The sequence below is a fragment of the Hippichthys cyanospilos genome, chromosome 7 (assembly GCF_059441005.1).
Source record: "Hippichthys cyanospilos isolate Australia breed blue-spotted pipefish chromosome 7, RoL_Hcya_1.0, whole genome shotgun sequence".
Taxonomy (NCBI): Eukaryota; Metazoa; Chordata; class Actinopteri; order Syngnathiformes; family Syngnathidae; genus Hippichthys; species Hippichthys cyanospilos.
The window spans coordinates 23,972,711-23,992,489 of NC_142375.1; the positions used below are offsets into that span (position 1 = coordinate 23,972,711).

At 46.3% G+C, this 19,779-nt stretch overlaps 2 protein-coding genes and 1 long non-coding RNA gene across 6 annotated transcripts; 1 reads left to right on the top strand and 2 right to left on the bottom strand.

The window, feature by feature from the left end:
• Positions 1 to 920: 920 nt before the first annotated feature.
• On the bottom strand, positions 921 to 9,603 carry arhgap19 (Rho GTPase activating protein 19). 3 transcript variants are annotated; one of them, XM_088420532.1, is made up of 12 exons: positions 9,434 to 9,603; positions 8,364 to 8,620; positions 7,831 to 7,911; positions 7,161 to 7,370; positions 6,804 to 7,030; positions 6,130 to 6,216; positions 5,707 to 5,772; positions 5,174 to 5,380; positions 4,873 to 4,956; positions 4,094 to 4,180; positions 3,795 to 3,896; positions 921 to 3,731 (listed from the first exon to the last, which is right to left on the bottom strand). In XM_088420532.1, exons 1-12 carry the CDS (start codon positions 9,475 to 9,477, stop codon positions 3,675 to 3,677), a joined length of 1,509 nt encoding a protein of 502 aa, XP_088276658.1. In that variant the 5' UTR covers positions 9,478 to 9,603; the 3' UTR covers positions 921 to 3,674. The 3 variants fall into 3 exon arrangements, with proteins under 3 accessions (XP_088276658.1, XP_088276657.1, XP_088276659.1); XM_088420531.1 differs by having other exon boundaries at positions 8,364 to 8,623; positions 9,434 to 9,602; XM_088420533.1 differs by lacking the exon at positions 9,434 to 9,603 and adding an exon at positions 9,026 to 9,088 and having other exon boundaries at positions 8,364 to 8,623.
• A 1,289-nt stretch (positions 9,604 to 10,892) lies between these two features.
• Positions 10,893 to 19,227, top strand: LOC148421719 (B-cell receptor CD22-like). 2 transcript variants are annotated; one of them, XM_088420257.1, is made up of 12 exons: positions 10,893 to 11,194; positions 12,600 to 12,938; positions 13,104 to 13,304; positions 13,372 to 13,704; positions 14,829 to 15,113; positions 15,660 to 15,935; positions 16,000 to 16,260; positions 16,627 to 16,887; positions 16,943 to 17,024; positions 17,496 to 17,520; positions 18,426 to 18,577; positions 18,713 to 19,227. In XM_088420257.1, exons 1-12 carry the CDS (start codon positions 11,035 to 11,037, stop codon positions 18,777 to 18,779), a joined length of 2,442 nt encoding a protein of 813 aa, XP_088276383.1. In that variant the 5' UTR covers positions 10,893 to 11,034; the 3' UTR covers positions 18,780 to 19,227. The 2 variants fall into 2 exon arrangements, with proteins under 2 accessions (XP_088276383.1, XP_088276385.1); XM_088420259.1 differs by lacking the exon at positions 14,829 to 15,113.
• Positions 11,488 to 19,686, bottom strand: LOC148421720 (uncharacterized). Its single transcript, XR_015866225.1, has 4 exons — positions 16,624 to 19,686; positions 15,982 to 16,354; positions 15,831 to 15,892; positions 11,488 to 15,732 (listed from the first exon to the last, which is right to left on the bottom strand). It is a non-coding gene; the product is annotated as an uncharacterized LOC148421720 (long non-coding RNA).
• Positions 19,687 to 19,779: the final 93 nt, after the last annotated feature.

Here is a 19,779-nt window from a genome sequence, read left to right on the forward strand (position 1 = left end):
TTAGAATTTCCTCAAACGGGCGTGAACTTTTTCTGTTGTTTAATCAACCCCTCAAAATTCAAATCTTGGTGAAAAAAAAAAAAACCTGGGAAACAGCAAAAAGCGAACAGCGCAATAGTGGGGGAACACTGTATTTATATAAAGAAATATGCAGTTTTATATAGTAACTGTAATGTACATGTTCCGAGTGGCACTCAGTGCATCACAATGCAAGACTTGGTGACTGCTTTTTTTTTTTTTTGGAAAGGGAATTTGTCTACTGAAATCCAGTAGCGTTGCCATGGCCACCTGGTGGCCTGCTGGAAGCGTGATTTGGGTGCGGGGGTCACCGGGTCACTTGGAAATACCAGCGACATCAAACAAAGTGTCCACAAGCCAAGTATGGAGCCTTCTTTTGTGCTTCTCCATGGAGCGGGACAAACTAAGGGGGAGGAGGCACAATTTGGCGGGAAAACTTCACTTGCTGTTAAGGAATTGCAATGGCGCCCCCCTCAGCCGCGGTGTGGTACTGTCTCTTAAGGATGCAAAGGTAACTGGCTTTTGTTCCATTCTTTTCGGAAATAGTTGTTTAAAACTAGTCGTTTACAAATGCTAAACTAGCTAGCAGTCATTTTAGTATTTTGTTATTCATTTTATTATTATTTTTTTTTAGTTGATATATTTTTTTTAATAAAATGTGAATGCATACATTCACACAAAAGAAAGCACCAAAATAAAGATAAATCATTTGACTACTTGCAAAACAATGACACAGTTTGTCAAGCTGATTTTGTACCTAATAAAGTGACTCGCTAAGTCTTTAGTCATAGCCGGAAGGAGGGCAGCTACTGTTGTAAAATGTCGCTCTCTAGTGGTCATAGCAAGCATTACAGAAGCGGCAAACTCCATTAGACACACACAAATAAGCCAGAAAACAAGCGTTGGCTTGAAAAGTTTTAATCCAACGTGGACGTTGGCAAGTAAAGGTAATTTCGCGCACCAGTCAGACGAAGAAATGGAAAAAAAGCCAACATGTAAACATTTAACATCACATGTACGGATGGATCCCCAGGTGGACTGTCGTAAACATGGCACACACAATTCACATTTACACGACAAAACGTTGATGTACTTAATAAAAAAAAATTCACATGTAAACATGACGTTTCTACCTAAGAACGCCACTCAATTGGTCATTTGTGAAAAAGAAAATCATTGACATCTTCTACAGACCCACATTACCAAACCTTCTCCAAAGTCCTGCAGTTTCCTGGCAGGCCGTTGCAAATTTAACCCGTATCCTACTAGTGCGCTGAACTGTCCCGGTACTAGTCAAATGACCGGCAAACATTCCCAGTGAGGCAAAACTCACAAGACAGTCCTTCTACTTGAGTGCTGAAACTCTCAGTGTCCTAGTATGCACTTAGTCTGCACTAGTATGGGTAGTTAGCATGTAGCAATAGCTTGACTAGTAAGTACAGTACAAAAATGTTAGTGTAGCTTTGCCTCACTACTAACCGGTAGTTATGCTACTAGTGAGCGCTAGTAGTAGTATCTCTTCACTAGTAGACATGCTGTGCACTAGTAGAATAATTAGAGCATACTAGTGGCCACTTCTAGTGAGGCGAAACTGAACTAGTTGACGAATGTAGGCTCTTACTACAAGTGACAAAAAAAAAGTACAAATCTAGTGTGTCAGTAACAGTACTGGTAGTAAATAGTAAATCATCACTAGTAGACAATGCTGCGCACTGGTAGAATATGTAGAATGTAACAGTTTAGAATTAATAGTGAGACAAAACTACTAGTTGACGACTGCTACAGCGGCAAAAAAAAAATATACTGATAAAAATTCACTAATAGTACTAGTAAGCAAACACGTCGACTAGTGAAGTTATTCCTCATGAGTGACATGCAGTAGTTCTACTAAAGCACAATCATCCTAATAGTGCACTTAAGGATGTGAGTGCAAATTTGCCTCACTAGTAACCGGCAGTCATGCTACTAGTGAGTAGCGTGAACAAAGAGCATACCGATACATGAGCAATTCAGGGCACCGATAGGATATTAAGGAAAAGAAACCGGCCGCCGAATCGTGGAGCCGGGAAACGCAGAGCCGACCTATCACGGGCTTTTTGACGGTGTCACATGACTAGCCCTTGCCGCCTATACAACATACTTCTCGCTTTCATTTGATTGCTCACTCAAACATGGCTTCCCTCCCTTCTCCTTCCTTTAGCTGAGCAAATTCATAAAAAAAAACAAAAAAACAAATGTAACAAATTACCAGTAACAGTCATTCTAAATGTAAACAGCAGTATGACAGTATTTCCTCATAATGAATATAAAATGTAACCAATCAAGTCAGCCAAGCTAGCTAGCTAGCTGTATGTAAATTAGAGGTCTTTTATAACTAGGAGCATCCACAAATGCTATGCTGACTAATCAATCGTCGTCTATCAACAGTACAGTTTTGGAATGCTTGCATGTCCTAGCTTGTTTTACAGAAGTGCGAGCTAACGATAACCATTTCCTGTCTGCTGATTTTTGTTTATAAACCGCACCCCTTATAAATGCTAAAACAGATGGCGCTCATTGTTTCATGTACGTCAGCGGCTGCTTATGAATTGAAGCGTTTCATAAATGGCTCGGTTTAAAGCGGCTACGCTAACTAGCGGGCATCTCTTTCAATACAGTAGCGATCGCTTATAAATGGCACAGTCTGCTAAGCTACTTGGTTATATTTTCTTGTTTCGTGGTCGTCGTTTAGAAACATTAGGTTCTAAGTCGCAATCAACCCATAGCTTTATTCACAGCTGGTTTAGACTAAGCTAGCTTGTCATAGAAGCCTAATTAGCGCTAGTTGTTTATAAACACTACTGGCTGTGAATGCTTCTTCGACAGCAATGTTTGTTTATAAAGCGTACATTTTACGAATGCTAGGGAAACTAATTTGGTCATTAATTTATGTATGCTAGTGGTTGCTTATAAACGGTACAGTTTGAAGAGGCTATGCTAGCTAGCGGTCATAGGTTCCTGCATAGTAGCGGTTGCTTATAAATGGCAATCTGCAAATAGCTCATTTACTTCAAAACATTACTGTGTATCTACGCTACACTAGCTAGCAATCATTACATAGTATTCGTTAGTTTTTTAACAATTGGTATGGGATAAACTAGCATGCCAGAGAAGCCTATTTAGCGGTAATTGTTTATAAACATCGCTTATGATAATGTTGGTTAATAAACAGTAGCTACACTATCAAGCGTCCCTTTTTGTACAGTATTTATCGATTACAAAATGGTATTGCTTACAAAGTAAGCGATGAAGCAGTTATTGCTATTTTTATGCTAGTCCTGTAGTTTATGAAGAAGACGGCTATATTTGGGAGGGGTCATTGTTTCTTGCGCAGTGGTAATTTACTTTTTTTCAACGACAGAGAACAAAAAAAGAAAAATCATGGCTCGTCCTGCAATGAGCCACTTGAAATCCCAAAGTACCAAAAAGTGTTTGAAATATTTTTAAATGCTAAAATTAGCGAGCTTGCTAACATCAATCAGAACTGATTAGCATGACCTTGGCGAACCTAAAAAAAAAAAAAAAAAAGTCCCGCATGTGTAAAATATTGTGCATTATTGAGTGTGAAATCTTCAGCGCATAGCTGTTGCCATGGAGACCGGGAGGAGGCGGGACATCTAGAGTGAAATTTCCTGAGACGGGGAGAACAATCCTGGCGCGGACGAGGGCGTGTCCTGATGAAACACGGACGCATTAGCGTGTGTGTGTGTGTGTGTTCTTGTGTGTGGACGTACTACCTTGGACATCTTTGTAGCTCTGTCTCCGTGAAAGTCAAAGTCGGGATTTTTTAACACGAGCCCCGCCCATCGATGCCTGCCGCCATCCAGAGGACTTTTCACCTACACACGCGATGCGTTTTAAAACTAGCGCCAAAATTCTTACAATCATTATTTAAGTTGGGTTGATGATTGTGTACATGCTAGCTGCATGGCGTTGATGTTTTGCTAACTGTTTGCCGTGTTTACGGAAAGCAAATAAAGCATCCGGGTGTACGTTTTGTTTTTTAAACTGTTTTGTGGCCGTGTGTGTTTCCTACCTGCTGAATATCAACGTTCTCTTTGCCGCATTTGTGCGTCACCCTGGCGGCGGCGTCGGGCGTCAGATGATCAGTTCGAGCTTTACGCTGGAATCAGGAAGAAGAGAGCGTTATGAAAAACACAAAAATATCTAGAAATTTTAAAATGCTACTTTACAGCAGAACTGGGCGGTATGGCCAAAACATAAAGTCCCAAAGATATATTTTTACGTTTTTCCTGAATGTAGGCATTCAATCCGAGGTATTTATTCATTAATTTATTCAGTGAAAAATTTTTTTTTAAAAAGTACAAACAGAGAAGAATGGAGCCATGGTGACCTAACTACAGGGCAAAATGTCTGCGGATGGCTGCTATGTTTTTGGAGAAGAAGATAGTAACCACCGTCTGATAACTGATAGTATGGCACCATTGCAGCATTACCGCGTGTCAATTGTCACGTCGCTACCATACTGCATGTGTTCACCCAATGTTTTAGGGGGAGGCGGCATTTTGGAACTAGGGAAAATCTAATGAATAAAAGAGGGCTCGACGGGCTGCATGGTCAGAGCGGCGGGAAACTGTAACCACGCATGTCTGAGCGTTCTCCTGGTGAGCAAAAAGAATCCAAATCCTCTTGTCTTCCTTCCTTGTGTGTTGTTTATTGGATGTCGTGGGTTGCCCGAACCTGACACTCAGAATGCCATGAGAAAGAATTCTCTCACGATGTTAGAGTCACTTGTGATTTTCTGTTTTTTTTGTCTACAATAAAACATTTGGGGCACACCAATGACCGAGTTACCTTGATGAGTCCGCCGAAAGAACGAGAGCGCGGGCGCTTTTTGTTGGGCCCGTCGTGCTGGCCGGCGGTGGTTTGTTTGACCAACTGTGCACAGGGCACACAAAGGCATTCGAGCAAATTAGAATAACAAATACCAATAACGTGAAAATGTGACCGCTGTGGAAAAAATGGCATCGTTTGAAATGCAAATCATGCGACAGGATGGGGAAATAGTTTGAAGGGGTGAAAAAACATGCAATCGGGGATATAAATGTGTAATTTGGGAATTTTGCTGTCAGAATAAAGAGCTCGGGAAGCCCACCTGTCGCACCAGCTTCTTCTTCTTGGCCGAGTCGGGCATGTTATGCTGCACGTGCCTGTACAGATCCGTGAGCGCCTCTTCCGTGTACCGCTGAGCTGGAGACGGGCACTGAGCCGGCGCCACCCCGATCGGGACCGCCCGCCGCTTCGGGGGAGAAGCCGCCCGCCCGACGGGTGAGTCGACGGCTGGCGGCAGGTCCAGGTCGTCCTGAAAGCAAGATGTATTAGCGAAAGCGGTTGTCGGTAGGTACGCGGGTCGGCTACAAACTGGCAAAAATCCATTTTGGTCTGTAAGGCGCGTGGGTGCACATGCTGCAGCAGTGGAAAAAAAAAACTTGTTGTCACGGATAAGCTGCTCCAAATGACACTATGTATATAATTACCAGTGAATTGTCCCTTGGTGGCTATTAAAAAAAAAAAAAAAAAAAGTGCAGATGAAAAGCACTGTAAGCACTATAAGCTGCAGGGCTCAAACCATGAGAAAAAAAGTTTCGGCTTCTAGTCCGAAATTTATGGTGAAGAACTTTGACTGACCTTGCTGCGCAAGGTGGTGGTCTTCATGAAATGCGCTCTGGCGTGTTCCCTCAGGTATGCGGGCGCCTGACGCACAAAAAACAAACATCACACAAGTGAAAACGTTTTGACTAAAGTCAGAATTCGGAGAAAGAAGTGCCATGAAAACAGACATTTTCAGTTTATCCATTTAAAGTCCAAATTATGACTACCAGTACTTTCAATATTCGGATTTTTCAGAATTATGAGTTAAAAGCAAAAAGATAGAAAAACAAACAAACAAAAAAAAAACAATCAAAATTCGCAGAAGTAAAAATTCTGACTTTAAAAGTGAGAATTTTGAGAATAAAGACACAAAGTCTGAATTCTACAGGCCGCTTTTTGTTTCTTGCACGTTTAGTTTGTTTGTGTACATTCCTTAGTGTGTGTGTGTGTGTCAGTCACCCGAAAAAGCTTCTGTGAATGTCTGATGAGGAATGCCATGCTGTTATTGAGCGTCTTCACATGCTCTTTCAGGTCGTTGGCAGTCATCTGCGGCAGCAAACACACACACAAAAAAACACACACACACACATTCTTTGACTAATTAAAAAAAATTGACAACAGAAATTGAAAATTGAGTTAGGGCGTTTAGAAGCTTTTAGCAGCATTTCAGGGGTCTGATGTTGAATTTTACATATCATTAGATTTCATTTACTTTTACAACACTTGATTCATGAAGTCAACTCAATCATTTTCTTGGTCATTATTGACTCGAAACACCCACACTAGTCTTACAATTGCATTTTGATGAATTTTGCACTTAGGGTGCAGAAATTAACTCCTTTAGTGCCAATGACGGCTATAGACGTCAAAGGTCCATTTTTACCGGGCTGACCATCCAAATGCACCAGTTTTGATCCATCTGAGGGGTCGGCCATTTGGCCACTGGCTGTCGACCGAAAATAACTCGCTCCGGCTCGGAAAACAACCAATCAGGTCTCGGCTTGCAATCGTCACGCGATCTAAGCGCCGATTGGCCGTTTGCCCCGAGCATCTGGGAGGTCGTTTTCAGCCGAGGGCCCGATAGAACCCCCCCCACCACCCCACCCCGATCGTACGGCCAAGCGGCGCCTTACGTGGCGCGGCCAGAAGACGTGCGGGGCGAACATGAGCGCCAGGTTGAAGGCGGACATCTTGTTGGCGTCCTGCCGCTTGGCGGTGTGGTAGAGGAGGTCCAGCAGCAGCTTGAGCAGCGAGCGGTTGGCGGGGGGCAGCAGGAGCAAGAGGAGCTGCAGGGCCTCCGTCTGACGCTCCTTGTTGGCCGCCGACGTCTTCCTCCCCTGCTCGTCCAACAGCGTCATGTCTGAGAGGACAAAGGGGCGGGGACGCGTTCACCTTTTTTGGGGCGCGGCTTTGCAAAATAGAACAGAGAAGCTTCACTTCGGACGAAGATGATTGAAAATCATCTTTTCGGAGCGGTGTCCAAGTCCTACCGGCGATTTTCAGGTGCACGTGGAAGTGTCTGTGCGTGAGCAGGGGTTCGGGCAAGTCCCCCAGCAAAGTCTTGAGCAGCGTGGCGGCGTCGTTGGGATGGAAGCCTCCGGACTGCAGGTCTACTCGGGCGCCGCTGCTCAGGAGCTCCTTGAGGGCCTGCTGCCGCACGCTGTTGCCCGGGACCCGGAACAGACCCTCCACGTGCAGATCTGGACCGGGACACAAAACGCTCAAACGATACAAAGCAGCGCGGAACCTCACGAGGAAATATGGCAATAAATGAGCCGATACAAACTGCTACTTTTTCCTCACGCTTTGAACACTGTGGCTGATTTTTTATTTTTTTTACTAGCCACCAAATAATAATTTACCGGTAAACAAAGGGAGACGGAAGAAGATGCCATCAAAGTTTTGATTTTGAGTGGGAACTGCTATTGTACACGCCACTAGGGGGCACAAAAAACGCAAACAGGCATGTCTGTCGCTGTTATGTTGGTGCGGTATTCTAACAATCCGAGCGCGTCAGTGTTAAATACCAACATATCAAATGCGTTGGCGTTACTCTTGTTTCTAAACGTGTAGGTGGTTTCAATCTGTGTTTAAAGGCATGCTGTTGCAAGATTCAGGAACTTTGAAAAGAAAGTTTTAAATAAAAAGTCGTGCACTTACTTTTGCTGAGGTATTCAATGAGGCGGTATATGTGAGCCACGCTACTTTCTGACAGCGCAGTCCCAAACATGCCGCCTTTATCTGAGGACACAACGCAATCATTCACAAATAACAACGCATTTCATTTGATGCTACGCCCTACAGACAAGTCTCATTTTACTTAAATGGGCAAAATATCAAATCTTGATTTTCTTCAATCATTCTGATATATAGATGAAAATTTGACGATGTTATGAGCCTTTCAATGTCAGCCCAAGTTGGGCAATAGTAAGGCCAGGCTAATAAAAAATCCCCGGAGACCCAGGGGGTTAAATGAGATAGGGAGAAAATACAAAATGTACGTCTAAATAAATGGACCACCCCTTTAAATGCCACCATTAAACAGTTAGTGCATATTTTTTTAAAGCATTTTTAAAGCAACAAGTTAACCAAATTAAGTTATTGCCCAGCCCTTTTGTCACTGTTATTTTAGGTCATACTTCATTCCATTATTTATTTGGGATGTGAATTCGTAAAACATATTTTCCAGCAACCTTTGCGTTTGAGGAAGTTAAAGGAGCGGAAGAATCCGGGGGCCTTGGGGCCCTCCTCGCCCAGGAGCTGGGAGAACTCGGCGCCGGGAAGGTCGATGAGGCGCGTGATATTGCTCAAAACCAGCTCCAGGAAGACGTCGGCGTTCTCGTGGCGGAGCTTCTCCACGAAAAAATCCGGGTTGAAGACGACGGGCCTGCGGCCGGCGGCGTGGGCTCCCCCCGCCGACATATCCTGAGGGGTCGCTGCGTCGGTGTGCCTGCTTTTGAAGGGGGGACATCACACACGCATTTCATGTCAAGTTTGACCTCTTTTGAAATTTGAAGGCGGGAAAATACATTTGTTCTTTTTTTTTTAAAACTACCTGAATTTAAACTACCTGAAATGTTCTGACTTTTCCTGAAGCGAGCCAAAATACACGAGAGCAAAAACACTGCATAATTTTAATTTGTTTATGTGGGTACAGAAAAACTTGTTGGACATTTGATCCTTGTTGAATCAAATGGATTTGAATGACGATGAAATGATAACATGGCGGACCGGATATGCCCCCGAGTCTTTACTTTCACACCTGTATTTTATATTCAAGCATGACTGTAGTTCCTTAATTTAGCTTCGAATCCAATTAAAATAAACAAATTTGGGATATTTCCAAAACACTTACCCGATTCACCGTCTTAATTTGCCACCTTCTGCGAGCCTAAATGGAATTGAATCAACGCTTAAGTAAACTCGAGTGGCAAACTAGCATCGGATATGACGTCACATGCACTCGCTCCGCACTCGCGTTGTTTAAACGATACGTGAATGTACAAGAGATAAGTCACATAGGATAAATTCTCAATTGCTAATTATGATTGATTTGTTTTTTTAAGCTTGTTAGTCTAGCTGCTACCGAACACGACTGACAGCAGCGGTTAACAAGGAGGGGCATTCGTCGTTTGGATATCCGTTTTTTACGGCTCGAATAGTAGATTGAAGGCTTTAAGGCGTGAAAAACAACGACCCTCCTTCAATGTAAACAGGAACCAGCAATTTATTGTGAGAATGTGAGAAGGGAACGCGTCTTTACCTCTCATTGGGCGTCACTTCGTCGACATCTTTACCAGCAGCCATGTTTGCGGTCTTCAAATCCGCCGCTGTATCGCCTTGACCACGCCTACCTCTTCACGATTGGTCTCGCTCCGGCATGCGCCGTTTCGTGATTGGTCAGTTTAAATGTGTGTATGATTCAACGTTGTTTACGCATGTTAAATAGTATAAACACCAAACAAAAATGTCATTGAAAAAGTGGAAAATATTTGGAAAAAAAACCCCATTCAAATCATGCCATATGACCATTTTTTTCAACAATTTTTCCCTGTAAGTGACGATAAATAAAGTTACCTGTAACTTAAATGTAAGTAACTAAAGTAAGCCAGGTAAAATTGGAAGTAAACAAATGATTTCCTATTTTTCGTATTCTTTCGAAATAAAGCAATACGGGAAAGTTTGGGGAAAATAATTTGATTTGCTAATATTTTGTTTGTAATGAACAGTTCTTTATTTAGTCAAATACGTCGAACATTATAGGCATGTTTTAATCAACCAATTTGAAAGGAAACCGACAAAACAAAGGCACAGGGAACACACTGTGTGACTCGTTACGGTGTAAATGTACAGCGGGCCGCTTTGAAGAACAGAGAACTCCTTACAAAAAAAAAAAAAAAAATCACTTTATCTCCAGGAGATTACGTCACCTGTGGCACCTTTCCGTCGATCGTCTCTCCTCCCCTCTGTGAGTTGTTTTTTTCTGTAATGGATTCATTTCTTCAAGGCGGCCCACCAAGATTTGACGCGGTCACGCCGCTTTGTTGACTTTGTTCAGCCGATCTTCACAAAAAGGCGCTTTATTGAGATGCGCCTTTGGTTGGTTTATTTCCCTTCATAGGGGGTTCCTTTCGATGACATCGTCGGCCGGCGCCGGCGGCTCCTAGAGCCCGGGCTGGCGGGGCAAAGGGGGCAAAGCCCTCCTCGCCGGGGCCCCCCGAAGGCTTCCTCTCCTGGGCCGAGACACGGGGCCTCCTGCTGCAAAGGCCGCTAGTAACGCATGAATTGAAAAAAAAATGGCACTTGACAAACATCCCCCTTTGCATTTGCTTTGAAAACAACATTTGAAAGATTCAGACAAAGCAAGAAGAAAATAGTGGACGCTGGACCCCCGCCATACGAAAAGAATCCCTTTCAGAGTTGGGAAGGTAAGGCCAAATCCTCGCATGGCGGGCAATGGAAACCTATGCTAGCTAGCGAATGCGTTGAAAACCCCAGTTCAAAACATCAAACCGGTATATACAAATGAAAGATTGATCAAAAATAGTATTGGAAGTGCTTCTTATATATATATACACGTATACAATTAAATCATCATAAATATATACCTTTGAGTGACGTTGACTTGAACCACTTACAGCCATAATCCCTAGCCAGGGTGGCCTAGCCTAGCCTAGCCTAGCCTAGCCATCTCAGTCATCTCCAGTTTCGTTTCCAAACATTCTCGTCGGCCCTACTTCTTTCTGTCACTTGTACGCGTGGAAAAAAGCGGCTTGTTTTTTGCTGGGGAGGGTGAAGAAAGCGAAAGACACATTTGTACCTCATATCTGATTTTTTTTTTTGGAAATGCGGTCATGCATGTGAATGAGGGAAAGAGGAAGGAGGCGAGGCTCTCTCTCGCCCTCTTCTTTCTCCTTTCGCAGAGACGAGCGAGCGAGCGTCAAATCGGCACGGGGGGCCAGCATGAGCCGGATTGCGCAAAATGGATTTGGCATATTTGTCATCTGGCTCTTGGCGGCACAAGGTAGGACCTGGCCTCCCTTTTCAAATCGGGCTGGCAGAAACTCGCATTTCCATTCAAAGGCAATTCTTTTTGTTTTTGTCTTTTTGTTTGCCCCCCGATATCAAACCCAGCTAAGTTCACCTTCACTTTTCTGATCTTTCGTACTTGAGGTTGGCCTTACTTCCTGCTGCGGAAAGCATCTTGATGAGTCTAATCAGGAAAAGAGTCGAGAGAAGGGGGGGGGGGGGGGGGGGGGGGAGGAGAGGAGGAGACTGGGCGAAGAAGAGGGGATGGGAGGGAGAAAGTAAGAAACGTTTGCGCATCAAGTGTTTTTTTTTTTAATGCGCGTTCATGCATGTCAATGAGGGAAAGGGGAAGAGAGTCTTTTAAAAATAACTCGCTTGATCAGCACAACAATTTGGTGTGCGTATGAATTAGAGTGGTCTCAATAATAGTGGTTGACAATACACATTTACATTGCCTCCTAAAGCCTAATCTGGACCGGATCCGGTTTGACAGCAAGATAGCGTGTTCATTGAAATGTCAGTTTTTTCATGACGGTTGTTATAACATAACACTGTATAACATAACGCCTTCTATGAAGTTCAATGTTTCCTTTTCATGACTCGGATGCATAAGGACTTTGGATTCAAAGACTTTGACGTCATAAATAACATTCAACGGTAAAATAGCACGTTCATCGAAATTTCGGTCTGAAGACGCCAACGGCGCCGCGTCGTCCGGAAATAGCGGAGAAGCGATGCTGAGGCACCCCCGAATGGACTCGGGCGGAGAAGTTGAGGAGTGCGATCCCTCTGTCGTCATTTTACAAGGATAGAATTGTGCTGGAAAGGAGATAGTTTTTTTTTTTTTAATGAAAACTGAGACAACTATTTTCAACTAAAACACGCCAATCCGCAAGAACGAATGACCGTATCTACGTGAAAAAAATGCATAGAAACATTTGTCAGAAGTAGTGCGCTCGACTTGCGATATTCATTCCTTTTCTACCGGGGTCCCCGAACCACGAGGCGGATGTGCGCCTCCGAGCAACCGTGACCTCGTGAGCCTTTACCAAAAGGTACTCTTGGACGTGGACGCTTTTAGACTGGCCAAGTAAACATCAAAAGCTATACTTCAGTATTAACGGGTGCGCAAAGTTCCAACGCGGCGGTCCGGTTAAGGTTCCAAAAGCCAATTTTCAGGAGCGAAATCAAGACGGAGATCTAGTTTATGTTCCGCGATTCCAACGGAGGCCCATCCCCGTCCCAAAACCCAGACGGAGGTCTCGGTTTCGGTACCGGAGTCCGATCGGGAGGTCCGGTGGGAAGGCCGAAGCCTTTGGGCTCCAATATCCCAACGACGGGGATGAAAAAGAAGAAGGGGGTCCGGTCCCCCGACATCTGATTTTGAAAACGTCTTTCAGCGGCGGCGTACGAGTGGAGAGCGACGTACGACGAGAAGGAGATCTGCGCCCTGATGGGAAGCGCGGTGGAGCTCCGCTGCACCTTCTGGTACCCGCAAAGAAGTGGCAGCCGCGTGCACAAGACTTTGTGGCACACGGAATGGCCACAGGGCGGTAATCCCAAAGATTTGAGCTTGGAGCCCGACTACCGGGGCCGCGTGCTCCCCAGCTGCCGAGACAACGCGTGCAGCTTGGCCATCGGCGAGCTGAGGGAAAGCGACTCGGGCCATTACATATTCAGGATCGACACCACTGAGGGAAGCTACAGTTTTACGCCCGCCGTCACTCTGACCGTCAACGGTACGAAACCCGGCCGGCCGTGGAAAAATCCAGCGGACGCCGCAGCTGAGCGACCGTGCGAGAGCGGCGCGAGGCCTTTTCCGCTCGCTGGAAACGGGCCGGACTAAACATTCGCCCGAATAAACGTTTTGACACGACTTCTGCGTTTGTTCCGCGCGATTCCAGATCTCGCCGTGGTAAAAGGGTGGAACGGGCTCACGTGCAAGAGCAAGTGCAGTCCGGGGGCTTCTCCTTCCTACATCTGGTACGAGAGCGGAAAGGAAATCCCAGGCGCCACCGGCCAAACGTACGCTTACGACATTTCTAGTTCCCATAGCTACGCCTGCGCTGTAAGAGGACAAGAGCGGCTCGCGTCTCCTCCTGTTTGTGAGTCGTCGACCGTCTCCTTCCGAGCGAGCTAGCTCCTCGCTAACACTCTTGTTCAATCTTCCAGGTGCGGCGTACGACTCGTGTAACAAGGTGCTTTACCACACCAGAAGCATCTGCGCCCTGGAGGGCTCGCCGGTGGACATCACTTGCACTTACAGCACCGACTACGGTTCTGAGGTCGAGTCCCAATCCTGGTTCACAAACACCTCGGTGCCTCAGGACCTCGCAAAGGATGAGCGTTACCGAGCTCTCGCTTCAACGTGGGCATCGGTGGGCCGGTCGACCCTGAGAATCGAGCGCGCCACCGAGAGCGATTCTGCAGAGTATCGCTTCCGATTCGCTACGCGGGGTTTTGAATGGAAGAGCGCCTTACCCGGAACTAAGCTGACCGTCACAGGTAACGAGAAACGTTTGGCTTTGACAGCAAAAATTGAAAATGACAACAAAGATTTGCGCGGGACCCGTTATTTGCGGGACGCCATCCATTTCAGCTCGTGTTCCAAGTTCCGAAATCCCAATGGAAGTCCCGCCGTCATGACTAAAGTCAAGATGGAGGTAGACTTAGGGTGGCCAAACTATCAAGGCGTTTGAGTCCTAATCCCAAATGTAACGCGAGTTCCATGGCAATTGTCAAAGTTAAAATGGAGATCCAGTATGGGTTCCAGAGTCAAAATCGGACGTGCGCTATGAGTAGGAAAGTTAGATCGGTCAATCTGTCAACATTGAGATCATGTCAGCCTAGTTGGAAATTTGTACCAAAATCATAACGAAAGCCCATTTTTACCATCAAAGTCAAGCTTGAGGTCTAGTTTGGGTCTCCAAAATCCAAGCGAAGATCCAGTTCAGGTCCAGTCAAGATGGAGATCGAGTTTCGGTTCCAAAACCCAAATGAAGGCCACTTTTCAGACCCGACGTCAATACCGAGGTCACCTTTTGGTACTCCGGTTCAACAGGGAGATCTCGTTGCAATGCAAAGTTCAAACTGAAGAACTCATTTAGGTTTCAAAATCCCAATAAAGGTCAATTTTCCATATCAAATTTGGGGTCCACTTCCGGTTCCAAAACCCAAACCGGAGCCCGTTTACAGGCCTAACATCGAGATAGGGTACAGCGTAGGTTCCGAAATCCAACAAAAGGCCCTTTTTCAATCCCAAAATCAAAACAGAGGTCGAGTTTATGGACCAAAATCACAAAGGCCATTTTTTTTTCAGTAATGGACAACGAGCTTTGGCGGCAAGGTCCAATATGGAGATTTAGTGCAACTAGTATCAATGCGGCAGCCATATTTAGAAAGTCAAGATGGAGATCCCATTTAGGTTCCAAAACAAAATGGACTTCCACCATGCAAAGTCAACATGGCCGTCCTGTTGAAGCACCAAAGTCAAAACGGAGGCACCAATAGCGGGGGCGGCGGTAGTCAAAATGGAGTTGCAGTTCATGGACGAAAATACAAACGTCGGGATGAAAGCGGAGTTGGAGCTCCGGTCCATGACCTCGGCCGTTTGCTCCCGTTCCCTCCAGCTCTGCGGGTGAAGGTGGCGGACCGCCAAGCGGACGGTTCTCGCACGGTCGCTCAGCTGCTGTGTCACGCCGGCTGCAGTCCGCCGAGTCCTCCGTGGTTTTGCTGGTCGCTGAACGGAGGCCCGGCGGGCCGCTGCGCAACTTCCCCGACCGCCGATCGCCTCAACGTCACTTTATCTCCTGGAGATTATGTCACCTGTGTAGCGAGAGACAATCCGCAGAGCGACGATCCGCAGAGCGACGATCCGCAGAGCGACGATCCGCAGAGCGTCTCTCCTCCCCTCTGTGAGCTTTTTTTCTTTTAATCGGTTCTCCTCTATAACCCGCGGGGGAAATTTTCACCCAAGTCGGGCTTTTCGATGCGTGATATCAAAGGAAAAGCAGAGAAAATGGGCTAAAATGTCGCATAGATTGCCGTCCATTCTAAATGCTTGCAAACGGGAGGTGGAGAGGCGCGCCCAATAGGTGTCAAACGTAGCCCGCGTCGGGCTCGTTGACAGCCGTTCGAAATTGAAAACATTGTCAATTTTGGACATATTGAAAACCCGATGTTTTATCGCGCATTTTCCCCGATTTTAGCATTCGTTGTTTCAATGGCAAACGCCCAACGGGGGGCAATCGAAATTTTGGCCTGGACACCCCAAAACCACTGGGCGGCGCGCAAACGGGGGCCCAAAGGGGCCCGTGACGTACCTGACGGAGTTGTGGCGAAAGTCAGTAGCGCCCCCTGCAGGGCTGGAGTGGAACCGAGGGAGTCGGGAATTTTTGACCTCGGTGGAGGTCCTCTTTCTGCTCTGACCTTCTTTTTCATCTTCTCGCGTCCTCCTCCAGATGCTCTGAGGGCCCCTCGGGTCTTGCAAAGTAACCAATCCCAAATCTTGGAGGGTCATCGGTTGACTCTGACCTGCAAAAGCGGAACCCCGATATCACATAGGAAAGCGTGGTTTAAGGAGGTCAAAAACAAGCGTCATCAAAAAATGTTGGGAAAAACAGGTACGGAACTGATCTTCGACAGCATCCGGTCTTCAGACTCGGCAAAATATTCATGCAGCGAGGAGAACGACCTGGGGAAGATGATGTCGGCGCCCGTCGCGGTCGATGTACTATGTGAGTACGGCGTCGCGCGGGTTCGGGACTCGGACGAGCGCCTCACCAACGTTGTATTCCTCAGACGCTCCGAAGAATTGCTCTCTGTCCGTAACTCCGCGAGTCCTCGTGAGGGGCCGGACACTGACTCTGAAGTGCCGGAGTTCCGCCAATCCGCCGGCAAGCTACAAGCTGTACAAGGACGACAAACCGGTGGACCCGGAAGGACCCGGAGGGACCGACGGTTTCTACTCCATCCGAGCGCTGGATGAACAAAATTTCTTCTGCGTGGCCCGCAACCAATACGGACGGGCCGAGTCTTCCATCCAGTCCGTAGACGTCCAGTGTACGTCCACGCGGGGGTCCGGATGCGAATTCGAAATCGGGACGATGTCAACGATGTTGTTTTGAAGAACACGCGAGTCGGTCCGCTTTCGGTCCTACGGTAAACGGAGAGCGCCATCTAGAGGAGTCGGGAAATACTACAGCCGTAGTTGAAGCTTCATTTGTACCGTTCCCGTTCGACTAAATCGCAGGGGAAAAAAACTAAAACGTGATTTTACGACAATCAAAAAATGAAAGTTTTGATCCGACTGACATATCGTTTTTACTTTGAATCTTTTGAAGCGCACGATGCAAAATGAGATCAGAAAAAAAGATTCAAATGACGTTATCGGCGAGGAAATTTAACGAGAGCTTTCCGACTCACCAGACGGTCCCGGGGGTACCGAGGCCTCGGCGATACCTTCCCCTTCCGTGGACGCGGGCTCTTGGGTCACGCTGACGTGCAGCAGCCGCGCTAACCCCGGCGCCAGCTACGCCTGGTACAAGGACGGCCACGACTCTCCCGTATCCACGGCGGCCAGCTTCAACATCAGCGACTACCGGGCCGAGAAGGACGGCGAGTATCGTTGCGAAGCCCGGAACCGCTGGGGGAGCCAAAACGCCACGCTTCGGCTCCGCGCCAAAAGCGGTAAGACGCCGTCGCGCCGCCAACCGTCGCCCGCTTTAACGTTGCGCTACCTCAGGTTCACTGAAGGCGGCGATGGCGAGTTGCGCCGGGGCCGGAGCGCCGCTCGTTCTGCTGCTCGTCGCCGCCCTGCTGCTCAGGTGTCGTCATTTCCCTTTCGTTTCCATTTGAATCGGCAGTATTTGTTGAAAAGGGCGCTGTAAAGTTGTAATATTGCATTTGCGGAATACGGATGGAGCCGAAAAATCATCTCTGGGGGCGGGCCTTTTGACACCTGCCGTCGGCCCAAAATGACAAGGCAGTTGCTGGAGGGGGCTCCGAGCAGGAAAATGGACACCGCCTGATTTTCTTTGAAAACGTTTCTGGGTTTTTCCACTTTTTCCTGGCTCCTTTGGGATATTTGCATTTCGATCCCGGTCCCTTCCTATTGGCCCGTACCCGTTTGAAAGCTTATCGATTCGGGGAAATTCAAAAATCGTCGCCAATGAGAATATCGTTGTTTGCGAATTAATTTTTGGCATATCTTGAGATGTTTGCCAAAAACTGTCAAAAATGTATTTTTATGGGAAAATGGGCAAAGCTATTCATTGGATTCTGTTGATGTCTTTTAGGAAGAAGATGGCATCCACAGCTCAGGTTAGAACAAAAAACTCTTTTTTCGATTCAGTGTTTTTTCACAATGTTTTGTGACTGGTTTAAAACTATAAAGAATCCTGAAAACAATCTTTAACACTATAGGGTTAAAAAAAAAGCCAATATTAGGGAAGCACCCGGTGAAAAGGCCCATTTTCTAGAACTCGAGAAAAGAATGAAAAACCCGGAGGTGAATCGGAAGACAGAGAAGCGGCCTCAATTTTCACGCTGTTTTCCACGAAATTCAAACCCGGGATACAAAAAGGGAACTTGATATTTGGCTGCAAACCTTCGTTTTGCATTTTTTTTTTTCTCAAAACTTTGTAGAAAAAGAACATACGGGTTAGGGTTAGTTATCTTCCACGAAATTTGTAGAATACAGAATGAAACGCAATTTTATGCTGCCAAAGTTTGCTTTGGGGCTTTGGAGGTTCAAATATCTGTAAAAAATAGACAATTTCAACCTCGGGTGGTTTTTCTACGTACAGAAAAAATAGCGCGGTCCCGTTCTTTTGGCCCCTACCTAAATAGCATTATGGGTACCGGCCGGCGGGGACCCCTTGTCGAAAAGGAAAAAACAAAAAAACAAAGTCAAAGAGGGCCAAGCCATCACGCTTCATTTTTCATGCTACTTTTGACCAAAGTCACTTTTTCGAAGCGCGAAACACCCAAGAAAACGGAGTAGTCTGCTGTCAAAGTTTGTTTTGCGTTTTTCTCAAACTGGACTTTGGAAACAACAATTTGCCTTTTTGAAACCAAACCGGATTTCGGCGTGTCCTCTCTCGAACAAAAAGATGAAAATTGGAATTTTGGTCCGAGGGTTCCGGTTCTATCGGCGCGTACGCAAACGTACGGCTTTAAAAAAACAAAACAAAACATATACACGCAAACGGCGATCACGTCATCAGGCCGACGCCGGCGCGGGCGGTGATTCGCCCGGCGACTTGGTATACTCCACCGTGACGTTCACCAAGAAGGACCCCGTCTACTCCAACGTGGCCGAAGCCCAGAGGGACGAGGACGGCGCCGTGGAGTACGCCGCCGTGGAGTACGCCGCCGTGTGAGTAGCGCGCGCTTTGCCCGTCCCGACTTTTGAAGGAAGCCTTGAAAGAAAGAAAGGGCCGTCCGAACGCGGCTACGATCGAACGGGAAGCGCTCCGTTTCGGAGCCACGTCTCACCCGTGCGGATCCGCAGGATGAAGACCCGAGGGGACGCCCGGGAACGCGCGCTCTACGCCGGCGTGCGGAAAAATCGCGTCTGACGGCCGGAGCGTTTGGCCCCTTCGCCCTGCCTTCTTGGAACGGCCAAAGATGATCGTTTGGATTGGAGTTATTTGAACGTTCACGAGATTTAGGAAAAGGGCCGAAAAGGACGGCAACAATTACGGAATCGTGGGGGAGGATACTTCAGGGATAGTTTCACTTTAAAAGTGGACTGTTGTGACATTTAAAAAATATATATATATACACAGTCTTAAGGAATATTGTCAATTTGACTTCAAACATATTGACAGGCTTATTTTTCTACAGCAGATGATGGCACTTTTTGGAATGAAATGGAATGTACTCGCCTGCACTTGAATGGCGCAGAAATAGACATTGCGTTTCTGCTGTTTTGTTGCTTTTTACACTTGAATGCCAAGGGAGGAATGTTTTGAAAACACGTGGCTTTCTTCGACAACAATAAAAATTTGCATCCCCAAACGTAAACGAAGACTTTTGATATTCGACGTACATTCTGAGAACGATTCATCGTTTGATGACTGGCTCAGGATCCCTCAAAGTTTTTACCATAAAGCGTGTCGGCAACTCATCATTTCCCGCTTCCTGCTTTGAACACGATTTTCAGAGGACTTGTTTGTCTTTACAAACATCCCTTTTTTATACCCCCCCCATCTAAAACGCCTTTTAAAGTGCTATCTTTTGCCCCAAAACAAAGTAATCTACTTGTTTTTTGTTTTTTTTTTTAGTATCAGCGACAAGGCAAATCATACGCAATCAGGTAACGATGAGGCGGAAAATAAAGAAGTGAAAACACCACGCTTCAGAAGCTCGAGAAGAGGAACTAATCAAGCAAATACTCAAAATAAAAAAAGCCGACTTTTCTCCCAATAACTTCTATCGATGCTTGCCGTATGAGGAAGATGACGACGGACGCTACGTATAACTTCAGTCTATCTTCATCAATTTGACTGACGTTTGTTCGCGCTTTTTGCTCAGCAAATGACCTTTGACACTTACTGACAATTATTTACGGGGGGG